At 40.5% G+C, this 19,315-nt stretch overlaps 1 protein-coding gene across 1 annotated transcript in view; it reads right to left on the minus strand.

Moving 5' to 3' along the window:
• Window positions 1-2,080: 2,080 nt before the first annotated feature.
• LOC130880118 (phospholipid-transporting ATPase ABCA3-like) overlaps window positions 2,081-19,315 on the minus strand; it is a 79,729-nt gene continuing 62,494 nt past the window's right edge. The window contains exons 24-31 of the mRNA XM_057778991.1: window positions 13,936-14,114; window positions 11,835-11,960; window positions 11,427-11,621; window positions 9,079-9,266; window positions 7,629-7,799; window positions 6,535-6,716; window positions 2,587-2,660; window positions 2,081-2,221 (exon numbers count right to left, since the gene is read on the minus strand). Of these exons, the coding sequence (XP_057634974.1) occupies window positions 2,081-2,221; window positions 2,587-2,660; window positions 6,535-6,716; window positions 7,629-7,799; window positions 9,079-9,266; window positions 11,427-11,621; window positions 11,835-11,960; window positions 13,936-14,114 (1,256 nt within the window). The remainder of the gene's footprint in view (window positions 2,222-2,586; window positions 2,661-6,534; window positions 6,717-7,628; window positions 7,800-9,078; window positions 9,267-11,426; window positions 11,622-11,834; window positions 11,961-13,935; window positions 14,115-19,315) is intronic.

Genomic DNA, 19,315 nt, shown 5'->3' on the forward strand with positions numbered 1-19,315 from the left:
TATTTGCTAGTGTATGCTTTCCCTATTTTTCTACTTCTTGTATTCTTAGGCACACAGTTTGATTCTTGATTTGAAAAGATGTCTTCTTTTTAGAAGTCTTCGTTTATAGCTACACATTTTCCTCTGTTCTGCTGTTGCTTTATTTTTTATTTATTTTTTCTTCTGCTGTTGCTTTTTGAGGTTTGGTATGTTATGATCTTGTTTCATTTCCTGAAGATATTTTGTAATTTTTTTCTTTTTTTGATTCATAATTAGTAGTATGTAACTTTCAAATGGGTGTGATTTTTCCACTGCTTCATCTGATATTGATTTCTAGTTTTAGTAAACATCTTGGGTAGGTAACGCTGTAAGATCTCAGTACTTTTACATCGAGGCTTGCTTTGTCTTTTCTTTTCAGAGCTGTGAATCGAACCCAGGTGCTTGCTAAGCAAGTGCTCCGTCATTGAACCAAATCACCAACCCACCCCTACCGTGGCTTATTTTAAAATTCAAGATTCAGTGAATCCTAGAGAATGTTGCACTTGAGAAGGATGTATATTCTGTTATTTGTGGGAATGTTTAACATATGTATGCCTAAGTTCCTATTGGAGTGTTGTGCTGTTCATACCTTCTAACAATGGCTGCCATGACAGTGTTTTTATTGCTCAACCTATATTCTGTATATATCTATTGTTGTAAATCCAAAAGAGAAGCATAGCTCTCTCCACTCAGTAAACAGGACAGCAAGGACTGTTGCTTTAGAAATTAATCATAGCTTTCTGCTGACTTGCATTAAGCTACACGCACCAAAGGAAAAGCTACAAAGTTCTCATGGTCCTAGAGCTTCATAAAAACCAAATCCTCTTTATATAAAAAGAACAGAGAAGTATCTTCTGTATACAATGAAAAGCATTTTAAATTACATTTTATTTATTTGGGGTAGAGGCATATCACATGAATGTGGAGATCAAAGGACAACTAGCTGGAGTCAGTTCTGTCCTTCTACCATGGGGATCCTGGGGATCAAACTCAGGTCGTCAAACTGGACAGCAGGTGCCTTTACCCACTGAGCTGTCTCACTGGCCCTGGATACTCTTTTATCATTGAAACTTTCCACCTAAAGACTGAAAACTGAAGACACCACCTGACCCACAGCAGCTTCCTAGACTCTCTTGCAGATCTACCCAGAACCATCCTACTTGTCTGGCATGAACTGCAGAGAGATGCAAACACCTCCTAGAAGATACAAGCTTCCTAGACAGGAATCAGGAGACAAATCTTTGTATCACTCCATTTATTCTCTACTCTTATTCTTTACTACAGGGGAAGCATACTAGAAAGAAAAGTACATTATTTTTAAAGGAAGCTTTTTTTTTCTGTCCGTGTCCTTCAATTTCTCTTTTTATCATTGAAGAAAAAGACTTTAGAATTTTGGAAACAGTAATATCAAACTTTGATATTAATTTAACTTTTGTACATATTAGGGAATATGTTGGTGTGTGTGTGTGCATATTTTTGTGTGCATGCTTGTGGAAAATTTGGTTTGTTCAAGGTTTATGCTCTTATCCATAGTCAGCTGCTAAAACGGGTGCATTTCTACTTGGGCAAATCTTTTTTTTTTAAGATTTATTTATTTATTTATTATTTATACAACATTCTGCTTCCATGTATGCCCGCACGCCAGAGGAGGGCGCCAGATCTCAGTACAGATGGTTGTGAGCCACCATGTGGTTGCTGGGAATTGAACTCAGGACCTCTGGAAGAGCAGTCAGTGTTCTTAACCTCTGAACCATCTCTCCAGCCCTTGGGCAAATCTTATAGCACTGCTCAAGTACTTAGAATATGGAGGAATAGGTCCTTACAAAGATGAAAGCTGCTGCATTTCCATTTTTCTAGGAAAGAAAAATTACTCTAAGAAATATTTTTAGGTTTGGACATTCAGCTATATCTTCAGTAAAGAGGACACACTTTTTTTTTCCTTTCAGGGAAATATTTATTAAACAAGTATTTTTACATGAAGATATACAGGCAAAGGCTGTCCTTCCCATCATCCCAGCTGTAGCAGCTGTAGTAAACCAGTAACACTAGTTGTAACTGAATCTCAAGGCACCTCTGTTTTATAATCATTTCCTGTGTTGTCTTGATTAGCAAAAGCCAGGAAGACTTGGTCCAGGGTGATCTGACTGATGGAATAATCTTCTAAATTGAATTGTTCCTTTGCTTTCTCCAAAATGCCAAACATCTTAAACAACGACAAAAGCATGCAGTTGCCATTTCCGTCTCCCTCCAGCCCCCAGAGGAGCCTCTCCTCCTCCCTCCCCGTGTCTGTCAGGTATATGAAGTTAGATGAAAAGACACCCAGAAGGGCACAATCAGAAAGCGAAAGAAATGGGCAGATGAGAAAGGGAGGAGACAGTTCTCTGTCTCCACTATTCTGATGGACATGAATCAGTAATGGTACTTAAGGGTAGTAACCAAAGACATTTAATGTCTAGGCACTTGAAGAGGAACATAAACACTCCACAGCGTCCATGACGTCAGGCACAATTCCGCTGCCTGGACCCCAAGTACCCCCTTTGTTAGTGCTCCCTCACACGCACTGGTCACCTTTCCCCAGCCGTTGTCCTTGCTGGGAATGTAGTAATGAAGGATCCCCTGATTCTCTTGCTTCAAGTCACTACCTAGGACAGGAAAATAGGACAGGTGAGTGATCTTACAGATTTCTTTTTAAGCTATCAAAATAGTGCTGTATCTGCTTCATGTTAGGTATCATACAAAGGTTAAGAGTTGGGTAAACACAGGAGGAGATTCTTTTTGGTGTGCATATATAGAAAATTGTTCTAGGGAACTGACAGCAATTGTTGAGGCTTTTAAGCTCAGTAAGTTGTCAACTCATATATCCAGTGTAAAAGTTCGAGTTTTTAATTTACTAAACATATTTACTCCTAAGCATAATGCTGAGGATGGATAGAGATTTTTCTGGTTGTGTGTGTATGAGGACACAGTTTTGAGAGAGGAGGAAGGAGGAAAAGTATGAAGATTGTGATGAGAATAACCGCCATAGGTTCATATATTTGAATGTTTGCTTCCTAGTTGTTGGAACTGTTTGGGAAGGATTAAGAAGTGTGGCCTTGTTGGAGGAGGTGTGTCTCAAAGGTGGACCTTGATGTTTCAACAGATCATACTATTCCCAGATAGTTTTCTCTCTCTCTGCCTCGTGCTTATGGATCAGGATGTTAAGCTCTCAGTTTCCCTGTGTGCAGGTTCTAACCATGTGTGCATGTCCCCTTCCATGGTGGTTACGGGCACTAGGACTTTAAAACTGTAAGCCCCTATTAACTGCTTTCTTTTATAAGTTGTCTTGCTCATGGTGCTTTTTCATGGAAATATAAAAGTAACTAAGACAACACAGTGTCTCATTCTCGTGATTATACCATGTCTGTCCATGTGCAAAAGGGAATTATGCACCAATCATACTACTGTGATCTTAGATTTTTTTTTTGTACAGCTAAGGCTCTACAAACACAATTGGGGGAAGAGATGTATTCATAAGAAACTTATGTCAATTTGTAAATCACTACAACTTTAATTAAATGCTTTAATTCAAAATGTTTTAAAGAATTTTATGTATTTGAAATGTGTGTGGATTTCATTAGTATTAATCTTAATGTGTATATTATTGTATGATCATGTAGAGCTCTTTTACTGTGGCATATTTCAAATATAAAACATAATATATTTTTTTAAAAGCACTTATAACACCACCCATCTAGTTAAAGTAGTATTTACCTATTTGTTGTCAGGTGCAGTTTTTCAGGTTCTACAACCCATAAAAATAGGCAGTATCTCCATCAATACTGAAGGCATTTCCATTTTTTCAGTTCATCTATTTATTTATTTAAATTAATGTAACAATTGATGTGATAATAAAGTATATATGCATACAGATGGGCTAAACTGAGTTAAGAATATAGTATCTCTTGGGGCTAGAGTGATGGCTTAATGGCTAGAAGCGGTTGGTTTTGGAGAGAACCCAGGCTCAATTCCCATGACTGACATGCCAGCTCACAATCCTCCATAACTCCAGTTCCAGGGATCTGACACCCGCTTCTGACCTCTGTGAACACCTGGCACATATCTGCTACACAGACATACATGCAAATAAAACAGTCACACATATATAATTAAATAAATCTTTAAAAGGTATCTCAAATACCTTCTTTTATGTTTATAAAAGATTACTAAGAGTATAATTTAATATTAACTATAGTCATCACACTGTGCAATTTTTCTCCTGTGGTGGTTTGAATAAGAATGTAACCCCTTCATGGGCTCATATATTTGAATGTTTAGCCACCAGGGAGTAGAACTATCTGGAAATGATTAGGAGATGTGGCCTTGTTGGAGGAATATGTCACTGGGGCTGAGCTTTGAGGTTTCAGAAGTTCTCACCAGGTCCAGCATCTCTCTTTCTCACAGTCTATGGATTAGGATATAGCTCTTAGCTCCTTCTCCAGCATCATGACAGCAGCACATGCTCCTTGCCATGTTGATAATAGACTAAGCCTCTGAAACTATAAGCGATCCCCCAATCAAATGCTTTCTTTTATAAGAGTTGCCTTGGTCATGATGTCTCTTCGCAGCCACAGAATAGTGACTATAAAACCTCTATATCATTTGTTCAAAGTCTCCCCAACCTCACCCCACCATGGCACCCACTAACTACTAATCAGCTACTTCCATGTAACTTTCTTAGATTCAGCATCTAAGTGTTGATCACTTGGTGAATGAGATCATATGACATTTGTCTTTTTATGCATGACATGTTTCATTGAATATAATATCATCTAGCTTCGTTCATGTTGCCACAAATGAGAGTTTCCTTTCATTTTCAGGATTAGTTTCTCTACTGTGTGTGTGCATGCTAATTCCCACATGTGTGTCATATCTTCTTTATCCCCTATTCCTCAACAGATCCTCAAATCGTCTTCATTTTTGGCTATTGTGAATAATGCAGCAAGCATAGGCATGCATATACCACTTTGACATATTCTTTTGACTTATTTTGGATATCTAATCAGCAGTAGGTTGCTAGGCTCTAGGTTAGTGCTGGGAAGGATTTAAGAAGCTCCTGCTCTTTGTTTTTTGAATACTAGTGAAATGAGGAGCCCAAATCCCCCTCAACAGGCACATCACAGGTCAGAGACATCTCTAGTCAGAGACAGGAGATCTGCCAGTCGAAGCTCAGGGGGAGCTCTTGCCTCAAAGCACGAGGTGGACAGTGATTGAGGAAGATGCCCAACCTCAACATTTGCCTCCACAAGTTCACGCACAGATGGTTTACACCTGTGCACATGTGTGCACACACATATATACCACATATAGGAACACACACAACATGTTTGCTTAGTAAGATTACAAGTACATTCTTTATTATTTTTATGTAAAAGATTTTATTATGTGAATTCAATGTTTTTTTCCAACATAATTTTTGATTCTTGGGAATTTCAATGCATCGCTATCACACTCACTTCCCAGTCTCCCCAAGTTTGGCCTTCACCCTTGTGACCTCCCCCCCCCCCAAAGAAGGAGAAAGTTCAATTTGTGTTGCTCATAACTGGTATGGTATGGAGCATGATCAATTCTTTATGGTTACATACATCTGTAGGTCTCATGGGGGAAATCATAGTCACTAAGACCAATGTTAAGGAGATTATTTGGTTTTCCTCACAGCTATTCTCCATGTCTGCTCGAGCATTGATTTCTAAAATATATTTTCAAGTTTACATTCCTACAGTATAACAAATAATATTTTTCATTGTCCAAAAGATGAAATTGTAACTCAGCAGCCTGGAATGCACCAGGAGCTCCTGTAAGAGTTTGCTAAAAATTGTTATTATATCAGTGCCTTATGGTTGGGAAAGAGACTGAGAAAGAGAAAATAGTTTCTATTGCTTGCACTGTACTTTGTGGGCAGAGAGGTGTTACTGAGTTTGTCGCTCACACACAGGATTTTTGTTGAGAGAGACACGCATGCTGGAGCTTGCTTGCATTTCAAATCATATACTGGCACGCATAGCCAAAAGCCAGAGTAAGACGCTTAATGAGAAGGGAAATATCCCTTAAATGCTTTGCATGAATGATGTGTGAAAACCAATGAGAACTGCGTTAAAATATGACTTTAGAGGTGTAACTTATATGGATACAACAAATTATGAAGAGGCCCTAGAAGGTGATGTCAGAGTTTGATGACAGTCTCTGCTGTCTGTGAAACTTCTTAGGTTTGCAGTAACAAAGGAAGCATGGAGGGTCACTGAACATCAGCAACACATGGAAACTGGATTTAAAGCATAAACCTCATGGGTGGTGAGAACAAAACGCGAAATTTAACGCATCTCTAACACCATTGAGACACCTGAACATACCTGGAAATGTCAGTGTGATGAAAAATTTAACACATCTCTAACACCATTGAGACACCTGAACACACCTGGAAATGTCAGTGTGATGAAAAATTTAACGCATCTCTAACACCATTAAGATACCTGAACATACCTGGAAATGTCAGTGTGATGAAAATTTTAAAATCCTTTAATGTTTCCACAGACTTGATCTTGGCCTTCAGAATATAAATATTTCCAAACTTGTTCTTGAGGTACTGAGGGCTGCCCAGGCACGTGAGCTTCCCTTTCACCATTATGGAGAGCCTTGTGCAGAGGGCTTCACATTCTTCCATGCTTGCAAAACAAGGAAGCAGAACAACATGAAGCTAAGATATTGTGCATTCGGACATTGCCAGGATCTTGTTCTTAACCACAAGTTGTATTTTCCAATGACCAAATTCATGGTTAGGGAATGTATTGTGGTGTCCAGCGGTCAAACTCGAGTGTCATTCCTTAAGCACCGTCTGCCTTGTCTCTTCCTGGGCTCTGGGGTGAGGGTCACTGATTCAGGCTAGGCTGCCTTGTCAGCGAGCCTCAGGGATCTGCCTGTTTCTGTCCAGCACTGGAACTGGAAGCATGCAGCACCACATCCACCTTAAAACATATTTACACTTTAGTTTTCTGTGTATGGGTGTTGTGCCTGCATGTATGTCTGTGGGGTGTGTGTGTGTGTGTGTGTCCACGCACATGTGTGCACGTACCCATGAAGGCCTGAGGAGGCATTGGATTCCCTGGGACTAGAGTTACAGATGGCCATGAACTGTAATGTGGGTGCTGGGAATTGAGCCTGGGTCCTCTGGAAGAGCAACTTAACTGCTCTTAACTCTCCAGCCCCACACCCAGCTGTTTTGTTTTTGTTTTGTATGTGGGCTCTGAGAATTCAACTCAGGTCCCAGTATGTAAATAGCAAGCACTTTACTAATTGAGCTACCTCCCCAAGCCCCGAGAAGTGTGCATTTTTAAAGGATAAGTAACAGAACACCAAATCCTCAAATGTACATATCTCTAACTTCCTGTTCTCTACCTAGACTTCATCTTTAAAAACACACTGAGGATTCATAGCTATCTTATTTATTAGGATTAATATGAAACTTAATTCCTAAAAATAAACTCATCGCTCAACCAAGTCCTGGCCCCCAAATAATTGGCCAGTATAACTACCATAATTCTTGCCAACACTTAACCCAGCTTTCCAAAGAGCCACACCTGTGGGACGTTATAATGACGGCCTTTCCACTTTCCCGGATCTTTATCACTGTGTCCCAGAGAAGGCGCCGCGCTTTTGGGTCCATGCCAGTTGATGGCTCATCCAGTAAGATAACGGAAGGCTTTCCCATTGTGGCAATAGCAGTGCTCAGCCGACGTTTGTTTCCTCCACTTCAGGTCAAAGAAGGGGACACACGGAAGAAATGAAACTGTAAAGAAAGACCTAGCACAGACACTCCTAGTACTGAGAGCTCCAAAACGCCCCAGGTGTAGACATCCTCATGTAGATTCAGCATGGCTTTGACAAAGCATCAGGTTCAAGAACATCTGTGCATGTGCGTATGCAATGTAGAAGGGCAATCTTTCACATGTGTGGTTTTGGCTCCATTTGTTTACTTGTTATTAGGGTGCATAACTGCCACCCTAATTTGAAGGTCTACATTTCATAGGAACAGTAGGGAGAAGAACACATGCCCTATTTAGGTTTCAGAGTCATAGTTCAAATAGAATCAGGACATGAACATGGAACTGTTACTGGCATCCGAAACCCAACAGAGTAAGATGGTGTCTATCTTAGCATTGACAGTCAACTTGACGTGACCTTGAATCTCACCCGCTCCAGTAATTAACTTCTCTTATCAGGTGGGTTTGTGACTGTCTGTGAGGGACCGTGTTGATTATTAACTGATTCAAAAGGACTTATCTAGTTAGGTCCTGAGGTAGATAAGAAAGGTCACTAAGCTCCAGCCTGTTAGCAAGCCAGCGAGCAAGCAGCACCCTCCTTACTTCCTATCTGTACACCATTGGTTAGGAGTCAATTCCCTGGGTGGAGATAACGGTACAGGGAACAGTAAACAATCTTGCCCAGGTCTCCACCCTGACTTCCTTACTTCCTTTGATGTCGGACTCTGACCTGGAAGTGGAAGCCAAATGAATCCTTTTCTACTCTAAGTTGCTATTTTTTTTTTATTTAGCTTTGGAACTAGCTCTTGTAAACCAGGCTGGCCTGGAACTCGCAGAGATCCGCCTGCCTCTGCCTCCCAAATGCTGAGATAAAAGGTGTGTGTCACCACCTCCTGGCATCTTTCTCCTCCTTTTTTTCCCCCCAAGATCCGGTTTCTCTGTAGCTTTGGAGCCTGTCCTGGAACTAGCTCTTGTAGACCAGGCTGGCCTCCAACTCCCAGAGATCCGCCTGCCTCTGCCTCCCGAGTGCTGGGATTAAAGGCGTGCGCCACCACCGCCCGGCTCCCTAAGTCGCTTTTGGTCAGAGTGTTTTATCACAGCATCAGAATGAAGCTAGGACAGATGGAAACACACTCAGGTAATTGTGTGACAGAGAAGCTTAGATGCAGCTTTGGGCACGTGTGTCAAACACCAGGAACAAGGGATGCTTAGACATTATGAACATCAGTGACAACAGTAGTTAAGAAGTTATGGAATAATGACTCACCTGTAGGTGCTGATGAGGTAGTTGGCATGGGGCTCTAGATCCAAGGAGTTCAAGTGCTTGCCCACATGGGACTGAATCTGATGCTCAGGGACTCCCCATATTCTTGCATACATGACCATTATTTCCTGACCAGTCATGAATTCCAGCAAAGCTTCAAATTGAGGACAATAGCCGATTTTTGACCTCACCTAATAATAATAATTGTTGTAAGTGAAAACTCAAGTCATCTAGCGCCCTGTGGACATTCATCAATGAGGCAGGAGCCTGCAGTTCTCTAGACCATGTCTGAAGGGCTACAAAATTATGGCTGGCAAGTCTATTGTAGTTTAATGGAATGACCAGTTCTCAAATGCAGTTCTAATCGTCATGGGGAGAAAGAAGTCAGAAAACAAGTCCTAGGTCCCACTCAGTTTGTGGCGGTGTTAAGACAACAGGTCTTCCTCTTAATCAGGGGCTCCAATGTGGATCCTTTCTTTACTGTCCAACCTACACAGCCCTGTACATGCCTGTCTCTTTGTAAGGCTGAACAAAACCAAAGACAGCCCTCATCTGTGCAAACAGAAGCTCAGAAATGATGGTTGTGTTTCCAGTAGGTGCACACAGCCTAGTTAGCTAGAGAAAAAGGCTTTGAACTTAGATTAATACTTAATTTATATTGGTCCTAGATTATTAATGCTCATAGTGTTGGCATGGTGCAAATCCCATCCTCTTTGGCTGAAATGCTTCTAAGGATAGCATGTTTTCCACTCATACTTTTCTCCTGATCTCTCTTTAGAATTCATATACTAAAGATATAATAAGACTGCAATTAGCACAAGTAAAGCTAGAAAATGATTATCTCAGAGATGAGCAGAAAATACCAGTGGTGACCCTCAGCTTCTATCTCATGCTGATTCTAAGCACAGAGATAGAAAATAAACAACTAAACTCCCGAGAAATAATAAACAACATCAGAGAGTGGGGAAAACTATAATTGCTAGAGTTACCACATTGTCAGTCCAGGTCTTAGCAAAAAATGACAAGCATACAATGAAATAAAGAAAGCAGTTCATTCATGGGAGCAGGACTCGGAAACCTGAAAAAAGTTATGATGGCAAATCTGCTCAGCAAAGACCTGGGAAGAATCGTCTTAGGTGCTAAATTAACTAAAGGAGCTGTGGAGAAAGTCAAGGAAACATGACACATAGTTCTTAATAGAGAAATAAACCCCAAGGGAAACATAATAGGCATGCGTCGCTGTAAGGACAGGGTGTGGGCGCTCCAAAGGTGTGGACATTCAAGAACACCTCATCAGCCAGTGGGTGGATTGTGAAAGGAACCATAAAATACCTTAGAAATTATTTAGAGATGAGTGAAAATGAAAATCATCATATCTCAGTTTATGGAACTTAGTAAAATCAGAGTGTGGGGGTATTTATAATCATTCTGTCTCGCTGAGCTCATAGTTGGAGTTGTCCTAAAGTAGTGACTGGTGAATTACTGGAAGGGGTTGGCCCAAGCCACTCAGCGGGGGATGTGACTTGAAGGAGGATGCACTAAGTACAGACAGCAGCAATGTCCTTTCTGGGTTTGGGCTAGTTTCTACATGGTTAACAATAAGTCTAACCTTTCAGTTTGAAGTAATAACCTAAAATCTTCTCAGTGTATTATAATGGTTCTTAACACCTTGCAGGAGCTGGACTGTTTTTTCTCAGAGGATCATGATGTTGATTCTCAATTCAGGTTTTGCTCCTGATGACAAATCACCTGACCTCCTTGCATCCTGACAGTCTCAGGTGGGCAGTTCCATTGCCCTGCTGTCTCCTCAGGGGTCCGACATGTGCTGTTGACTCCCGGAATGGGAAACTGACATTCTTTTCTGCTTGAAGCTGTTGCCATACTTCTGCCCGAGGTTGCCCATCTTTTCCAGGTCCTGCAGCCAGAGGCCGGCAAGGAGACAAAGGCTGGAGGTCTTGCTTTGATTTTCGACCACTCTGAAAGGCCATCCTGTTTTAGAGCTCTCAGTGACATGGATCAAGGCCCCAGTTGCAGCCAAACTGCATGCAGATCATTCTCTGCTTGTTCTTGCTGCCTTGCACCCTTCTAGCCCTGTGCAATGCATGTCTTCTACACTGTATGCCTTCCACTCATACAGTTTCAAAAGAAACTCTTCTCATAGGTTATGCTCTTATGACCTTACTTTCTCTTTACAAATGTATTTTTCCTCTCCAGAAGCCACAGCATCAACATCTGTGCCTATCACCATTGCCATGTCTTATCCCTAGCCGCCTGCTTACTGCCTGCATCCTATGAGCATCTGTTCGCATCCTATGATGCATCTGTTCGCATCTTAGCCTGAAATCGCTTACCTTTAGGATGTTCTTGGTGATGCTAATGCCATCAACGAACACATCCCCAGTGGTAGGAGTCCTTTCTCCGGTCAAAATTTGGAAGGTAGTTGTTTTACCTGCACCATTGAATCCAAGTAATCCAAAGCACTCCCTCTCCTGGATAGCCAGGGAGATATTTTTCACAGCCAGAGTTAGGGGGCACTTAAAGTATATCTTTAAAAAGGCACAAAAAAAAAACAATTTAGTAAAGGATATTTGTAGGTTACATAAATAGATATTGTGGGCAAAGTAGTCACACCCTCGGAGACTGTCACAAGAAGTTCCTACAAGCATTTGCAAAGGTTATGAAGAACCACCATGAAACTGACACCCACAGATGCTCCTAACGGGGCTGAAGGCAGAACGGGTGCCGTGGAATGCCCTTACCTTGGTGAGCTCCTTAATAAGAACTGGGGAATTCAGAAGCTTTTCAGGCTGGTATAGAATTTTTCTTCTCTCATTTTCTACATCTTTATCTTCAGATTCCCCAGATAATTCCTTGGAAATTCTATCCTGTATTTTTCAAGACAAGAATCATGCATGTGGATAACTTTTCAGAGGCATCTGTAGTGGGTTGGTGAAAAATGAACTGAGGCATAATATTGAACATGTTTAAATGGATGCTTTGAGTCACTCCAAGGGGCTTTCTGAGTGCTATTTCAGAGGTCACAACCAGTAGTAACACGTGGTTCACCACAGAAATGAAGGTGCGGAGCAGAGCAGAGAAGAGGGAAAAGTTCTTCCCAAGGTGGAAACCATGAATCTGTGTGCTCTGAAGAATGATTCAAAATTTTGGAACACTTACGGGCATGAATGGATGGATCTCTTCATCTATTTCTGTTTCTTGTGCCTTTTCTTTGACTCTTTTCCCTCTGTTGTTTGTTTTATCCTATTCTGATGTTTGTTTTTGTTATGTGTATTATATTGTATTGTATTATAATTCCTTAAAAATCTGTTTGATTTCTAATGAGAAACAGAAAGGTGGTGGATCTAGATGGGAGGAAAAGTGGGAAGGAGCTTGGAGTAGGGGAAGGGGAACTGCAATCAGGATATATCATGTGAGAAAGAAATCTATTTTTAGTAAAAAAAAAAAAAAACCATGCAGAAAAGTTATTTTATCACTTGGACCTAAGAATGGAATTAACCCAAAGAGATTAGGGAAACTGAAACACACAGTAATGGGGATGGAAAGATGGCTCAGCAATTAAGAACACTTACTGCTCTTGTAAAAGACTCAGTTCCAAAGACCTGCATGGCCACTCATAATCATCTCTAATTCCAGTTCTAGGGGATTCAATGCCTCTGTTTGCCTCCACAAGTTCCTGCACACATGTGGGACGCACACATTCACCCAGGCACATACATATACATAAATAAAAATAAATCAATCTTTGGGCCAGATGTGGTGAGATGTGCCTTTAATCACAGCACTTAGGAGGCAGAGGCAAGACACTCTCCGTAAATTCAAGGTCTGGTTCTCATCTGAGTTCCAGGCTAGCTGGGCTGCATAGTGAGATCCTGCCTCAAAAAAAAAAATGTAGTAATGCATTTTAAAATGTGGTCCTAAGTAAACTTTGAAGAACTAAAAGGGAATTATATGGGCGGTGGTAGACACTGATAATCTCAGCACCTAGGAGTAGAGGCAGGAGAATGGGAGTTCCAGGCTAGCTGTGCTTTTGTGGATAGCTATGTAAGAAGGTCTTTGAGGATGAGCTCTCTATCACAACCATCATCTTGTAAATCTAGGAGTGGAAGCTGTAGGCTTCTGATTCGAGCCAAATTTTACCGGGAACTATGTTTTCAGTTGCATCATCTGACTTGCCTTTTAGGTGAAGCTTCCCTTTTCCACCAGGAAGCCATGTGTCTGGAGCTGCCCGTGGCTTGGCTTACTCTCTTTCGTGGATACTCACCTTTGCCTAGGCATTCTTTAGCTGTCCTGTCATTCCTGAGACAGTGTCTAAGTTACCTAGGCTGACCTTGAACTCCCCTGTAGCTCAAGAGTGCCCTGAACTTGTGATCCTCTTGTCTTAGGCTCCTGAGTAGCTGGAACTATAGACCCATATCACCCTGTGCGGTTTGATGTATGTATTGTTCAATACTCATATTAGAATCAGTGAGAGATTTAAGAGCCACGGCTTTAAACTTGCTAAAAAAAAAAAAATCAGGACTAACAAAGGAGAAGTAAAAACTGTAAGTGAGTAGAAAAAGGAAATTATAAAAATAAATATAAAAAATTGAATGCAAGAGAAAGTTGTCAGTAATAGATAAAATTCATAAAGACAGATCTAGCACTTCAAAATGACAGTCAAAATGAATGCAGTCTATTGTAGGTAATACCTCGGCAGGACTTTAAGGAAGGACATTCCTGTAGACACTGTTATTTTTCTCTGTTATCTGGGGTGGCAATATACAGCACCTACTTTCCTTGTCTCATTTCAATGCTGCTAGAGTTTTGTTTCCTTGGTTTACTCCATGTTTAAGTACTTACTGTCTTGTATTTCTTGAAGAAACCAAAGTAAATGTGTTGATGGATAAACGATCGTAATTTCCAAAAAATATTCTCCCAAAAGAAAATGAAGAGAAGGAAAACTAAACCTGCGATGGTCATAGCAATTAAATACTTTCCGATCATGTGCTCCTTTAAGGAATAGATATTCTTCTCGGTATCTGAGGATGGAGGGGAGAAAATGGGGATATCACACTCTTCTGCAACACTGACATGAACAACTATTAAAACACCAAATAAGAAACAGGATAAAGTGAGCTATTAGGCTGAGCTTAGTCACAGTACTCAGAGCTTGAGAAGTGATATCCTGCTATGAAAAAACAGTTTGAAAGAAAAACTTTGAAGACTGATCCTCACTAATAGACTGAATAGTAACATAGTAAGAATATAAATATTAACATGGGTATTGATTGTCTAACAATAAGTTAAGACAGCCAGCCCCAGAGGGTCACATTTCTCCACCTTGCCAGCACTGAGATTCCAAGCATGTGCCTCCAGCCCTGGTTTTTTCATGTGGGTTTTGGGAGTTGAACTCAGGTCTTCATGTTTATATGGTACTTTAACGACTGAACTATCTCCACAGTTTAATAACTGAAAAATATACTTACAAAAATAATTGCAAAGAGGGCACTGAGAGTTCCCTATGCCCTACACCCAGTCTCCCTTATTATTCACCAGGTATATTCGTATGCCGCATGTTATCATGAGTGCACCGATGTTATTATTGTAAAATACAAGATTATAATTATTATTAAACTACCAGATTTTTATTATTATTTTTAAAGTACAGGATTCATTCACATTTCTTAGCTTTTAATGTAATGCCCCCTTTCTGTCCCATGCCCCAATCCCAGACACATGACCCTTAGCAGTCATCTCCTGCATTTTCCTGGCTGTAATTTTATTCCTAATTAATGATTATGGTGGTGTTGCGGTCTTTGGAGATGAAGCCCTCGGAGGAAAGTGCCCTTTCATCATATTATTAGTGTGCATTAGTTCTACCACTATCGACTAGAGTACCTGTTTGATGTCATGTTGTTAGCTTTCTCTGCTGCAAACCCCTTCCTTCTCCCACTTCTCCATACTGAGCATTGAAATATCAAATTTGGATAAATGCATTTGAATATAACCAATAAAAATAAAAACTATCAGAGTTTCCGTGTTTACATAAAATGGGCTAATAATCTTTTTCTACACGTTGACCTATAATACAACTCTACTTCTATTGCACGGATTGCTCCATTTTGGGTCTTTGGACTCCTCCATGTGCTTTTTAAATAGTGTGTGCCTGCATATGTGTTTGTGTTTGCACTTGTGTGTATGTGTGTGTGCGCATGAACATACAACATAGCATGAGTGTGGAGATTAGAAGACAACTTTGTTCTGTCTTTGTGTGAGTCCCAGGGACTAAACTCAGGTCACCAGGCTTGTGTGACAAGTACCCTTACCTACTGAGACACTGTGGGTCCTGAACTTTCCTTTTCAAGAATCATAGTCCATAAATGTTTGCAATTGGATCTTTGTGTTTTTGTGTATTTTGAATTCAACTGCTACATTAATTTATTAAAAAATCTAATAACTTACTAAGAAAACTATGATGTTTTTAAAGAGACCATAATAGTTAGTATTCTTAGTAGTCTTTTTATTTCTCACACTTCAGAATTATGGTTTTAAAACACTTGATTCATTGCAAAGCTAATACGCTACATGCTTACACATTGTAGGCATAGTATCATAGTGAATCTATGAACCCAGTCCCTTCAAGTGGTCCACACATACTTACCTGCTCTCTCACTTTTCCACCCCAGGGGAAATTGTATACATTTTTATCTAGATATAAGCAGGTCAATTATATATTCTTAAAGTAGTAACATATTAATTCTAAATATGAACAGTTTGAAATTGTACATTCTGTGTTGTCTTATGGAAACTGTTTTCTCCTTATGTTATAATTTCTACAATTCTTAAATGGGAAATGAAATAGAAACATCAAAATAATCATGGCTTCCTCTATCCAGTATCAACATTGGTATTTTGTCACATTTACTTCACCTCCATACTTTGATATCAGAAGATAATTTGCAAATAGACCGCCTCTATGGGTTTTTTTTTTTAAGGTCATTTTATTGTATGTCTTGTTTTTGCACCTTTTTTGCTCTCTATACCATTTGAATGATGTTGACTTCTTTTGGCTGGGAATGATTGTTTCACAGACTGTCAACACTGCAGCCATTCTGTGGGATGGTGCTGGTCCATCTGGGATGATCACTTGGGTGTGTGGAGTATGGAAGCTATGTCTCTTTGTAGAGTGAAGAGCAGGAGCTCACTGCTTTCTGGGGTAAGATGGGGAGTGTAGTGGATACAGTCTTCTCATTCCCTGGCGGGCTTCGTGCTCTGCAGTGTTCTTAATTGATGCTATTTTTCTTCCTTTTGTACAACCTTGAGTGTCTAAGAGACAATTCTGCCTTTCAAGTTATTCTTTTTCTTTCATGCAATACGCCCTGACCACAGTTTTTCCTTCCTCAATTTTTTTTCTTTCCAAGTGTTCTGTCTAGTTTTATGTCAACATACACAAATTAGGATCATTGGAAAGGAGGGAGCCTTGTTGGGATGTTTGAATACACTGTGAACCCCCAGTTTGCATGTGTGCTAACTAAATCAACCTTGGGTCAGGAGATGGAGCCAGCAACTTGTTGACAGAAATCATAATCATGGAAAGTCAGAGGAAGTCTGGAAGATGGAGAGACACACAGTAAGTAATAGGGAGGGACATTGTGGTATGGTGGAACAGGAGGGCTTTCTGAGATGCAGGCAAAGAGGTCAGCTGCTAGTTGCTCCTCAATCTCTCTGAACTAGCAGGTTTTCACACTAGCCTCTGACTCCTGAGTCTTACTGATAAATAGAATGATAGAGATTCAGTAAAAAAAGTTACATTTGGGGGCAGCCACAGGAGGCGGATCCAGCCCCAGTGGGACATAAAAGGCCTGCCAGGTTGCTACCTGAGAAGCAGCCAGTAACTGTGGAGCCACAATTATTGGTTGAAACAACAGGTATAGCCGATGTGCTGGAGGAAAAACAACAGTCTTAATTGAGAAATGTCCTCATAAGATCCAGCTGTAGGGCATTTCCTTAGTGATCCATAGTGGAGGGCCCAATCCATTGTGGATGGTGACATCTTTGGGTTAGTGGTCCTGGGTTCTGTAAGAAAGCAGGCTGAGCAAGCCAGGGAGAGAATGACAGTAAGCGGCACTCCTCCATGGCCTCTGAGCCATCTCCTGCCCCCAGCTCCCTGTACTGACTTCTTTCAACAATGGACAACTATGTGAAAGTGTAAGCCTAATAAACCCTTTCCTCCCCAACCTGCTTTTAGTCATGGTTCATGACAACAGTAGTAACTGTGACTAGGGTACCAAAGAGTGAGGACTTTCCCAATACATCAAACCACAAATCCTTTAAGTTCAGGCAATAGAAGTAGGAGAAATGTTGATTTCCTTAAGTTACATTGAAATAATGCTAATCATGAAAGAGAATAAACACATTGCCAATAAACATCTTAACAGCTCTTCTTATGATCTTAGACAGTTAACCTGCCAACATGGAACATAATAAAACACACAAGTAAAGCCAGGTGGTGGTGACACACGGCCTTTAATCCCAGCACTCAGGAGGCAGAGGCAGGCGGATCTCTGTGAGTTCGAGGCCAGCCTGGTCTACAAGAGCTAGTTCCAGGACAGCTAGGGCTGTTACACAGAGAAATCCTGTCTCAAAAAACAAAACAAAACACGCATGCATGTATACATACCCACAAACAGAAAGAAAAGACAAGTGCCAATAGATTATAGTCATAAACCTTACAGATGTTTTTGTTAGATAGCTTTCAGGTAAAAGGTCCAAAAAGACAATCTGAAGTTTTAGAGAGGCACACAGTTGAATGAGGAACTCTTTAAGGTCAGGGAACAAGAATAAAGCAGCCCAACTATCACTAGCTGGTGTGCCTGTCTTGTTAGGGTTGGTTGATGACCAAAGATGATGATTAATTCCTTGTACCCATTTCTGTCCTCAATCTCCTGATATAAAAAAAACTTTTGATGGGTGAATCTGCACCCTAAAGATTTAAAGTAGAACTGACTGTTTCTTATGTATAAAAGCTTAGTTTTTGTTCCTTAGTTCCTTTAAGATTCCTTGTAAGATCACCTTTCAAGATAAGTAATAAAGTGACTGCTCTTTTCTTTGTAACCGCCAAATCCTGCCTGCCGGTAAAATAACAGAGAAGAATGCCTTGCTTGCTTCCACTCTGTTAGTCTATAACAAATTGTTCGGGTATGAATGTATGTGGGTTCTTGGGGAGGATTTGTTTTTCACCTGTAATACATAAAATGTTTAATCATGCAAGGGGTATGGAAAATATGCTGTCTTTTTACTTGTATTCATTGTAGTCATTTACTTGAAGAATATACCGTAACCACTGTAATTTTTATATTGCCTGAAAGATTTTTCTGGGGTACATAGGCTGTAAGGGAAAGAATAAAGAGAAGGAGAAGGAAGACATCAAGAATGAGAGAACAAGGAAGAATAAAGATAGAGTTAGAAGGAAACCATCAAGAATGCGAGAGTTAGGAGAAAAACATTAGGAGAGACAGAAGGGACGTTGCTGGACAGAGATAACAACAGAGAATGGAGAACACAGACTAAAGACTGCAGAAGGAAACCATCAAAAGAGTGTGAGTGTCTTTCCCCCTCAGATAAATAAGTCATAGTATGCCAACTCCTTCGGTTTTCTGTGCTGCTGGAGGCTGCTCCCCCAGGCGGCAAAACCTATACATTGCTCCATGAAAATTTTTACCAGATTTTTACGAGTCCCAACCATTCCAATCCCTAGTGTTTATTTCCTGTACAGTTGACCTGTTTGGAGTACTGGGATGCCCTCTGAGGTCACTCATGATTGTTTTAGATAGGACTGACCTTATTAAAGACTCATTCTCTTCATCATTCCTCCCACAAACAAGACATTTTCAGAATTACTTACTGAGTGATATGTTCTGCCTCAAAGGATTCCCCAGATCAATGAGTCATTCATTCTATGGTTTCCTTTACCACAAATCTTTGCTTTTGTTTCTGGCTTTTCTCCCTACATTTTACTGATTTCTTCAGCCAAACCGCTACTGCCAACTTTAATTTCCTTATTGAACAGTATTGTTGAGTCCCTCACGTAGCAGGACTGTATTAGACACTGGGGATGGGTTTTGCTTCCTTATAAGTTATGAGCTGTGCGCAATTATGTGGGAGAGTGGCATAACAAAAGCAAGTGTAATGCATTTACAACACACATCTTTCTCCTGGAAGTTCTACCCCTAACGGAGTT

The sequence above is a fragment of the Chionomys nivalis genome, chromosome 8, assembly GCF_950005125.1.
Source record: "Chionomys nivalis chromosome 8, mChiNiv1.1, whole genome shotgun sequence".
Lineage (NCBI taxonomy): Eukaryota > Metazoa > Chordata > Mammalia > Rodentia > Cricetidae > Chionomys > Chionomys nivalis.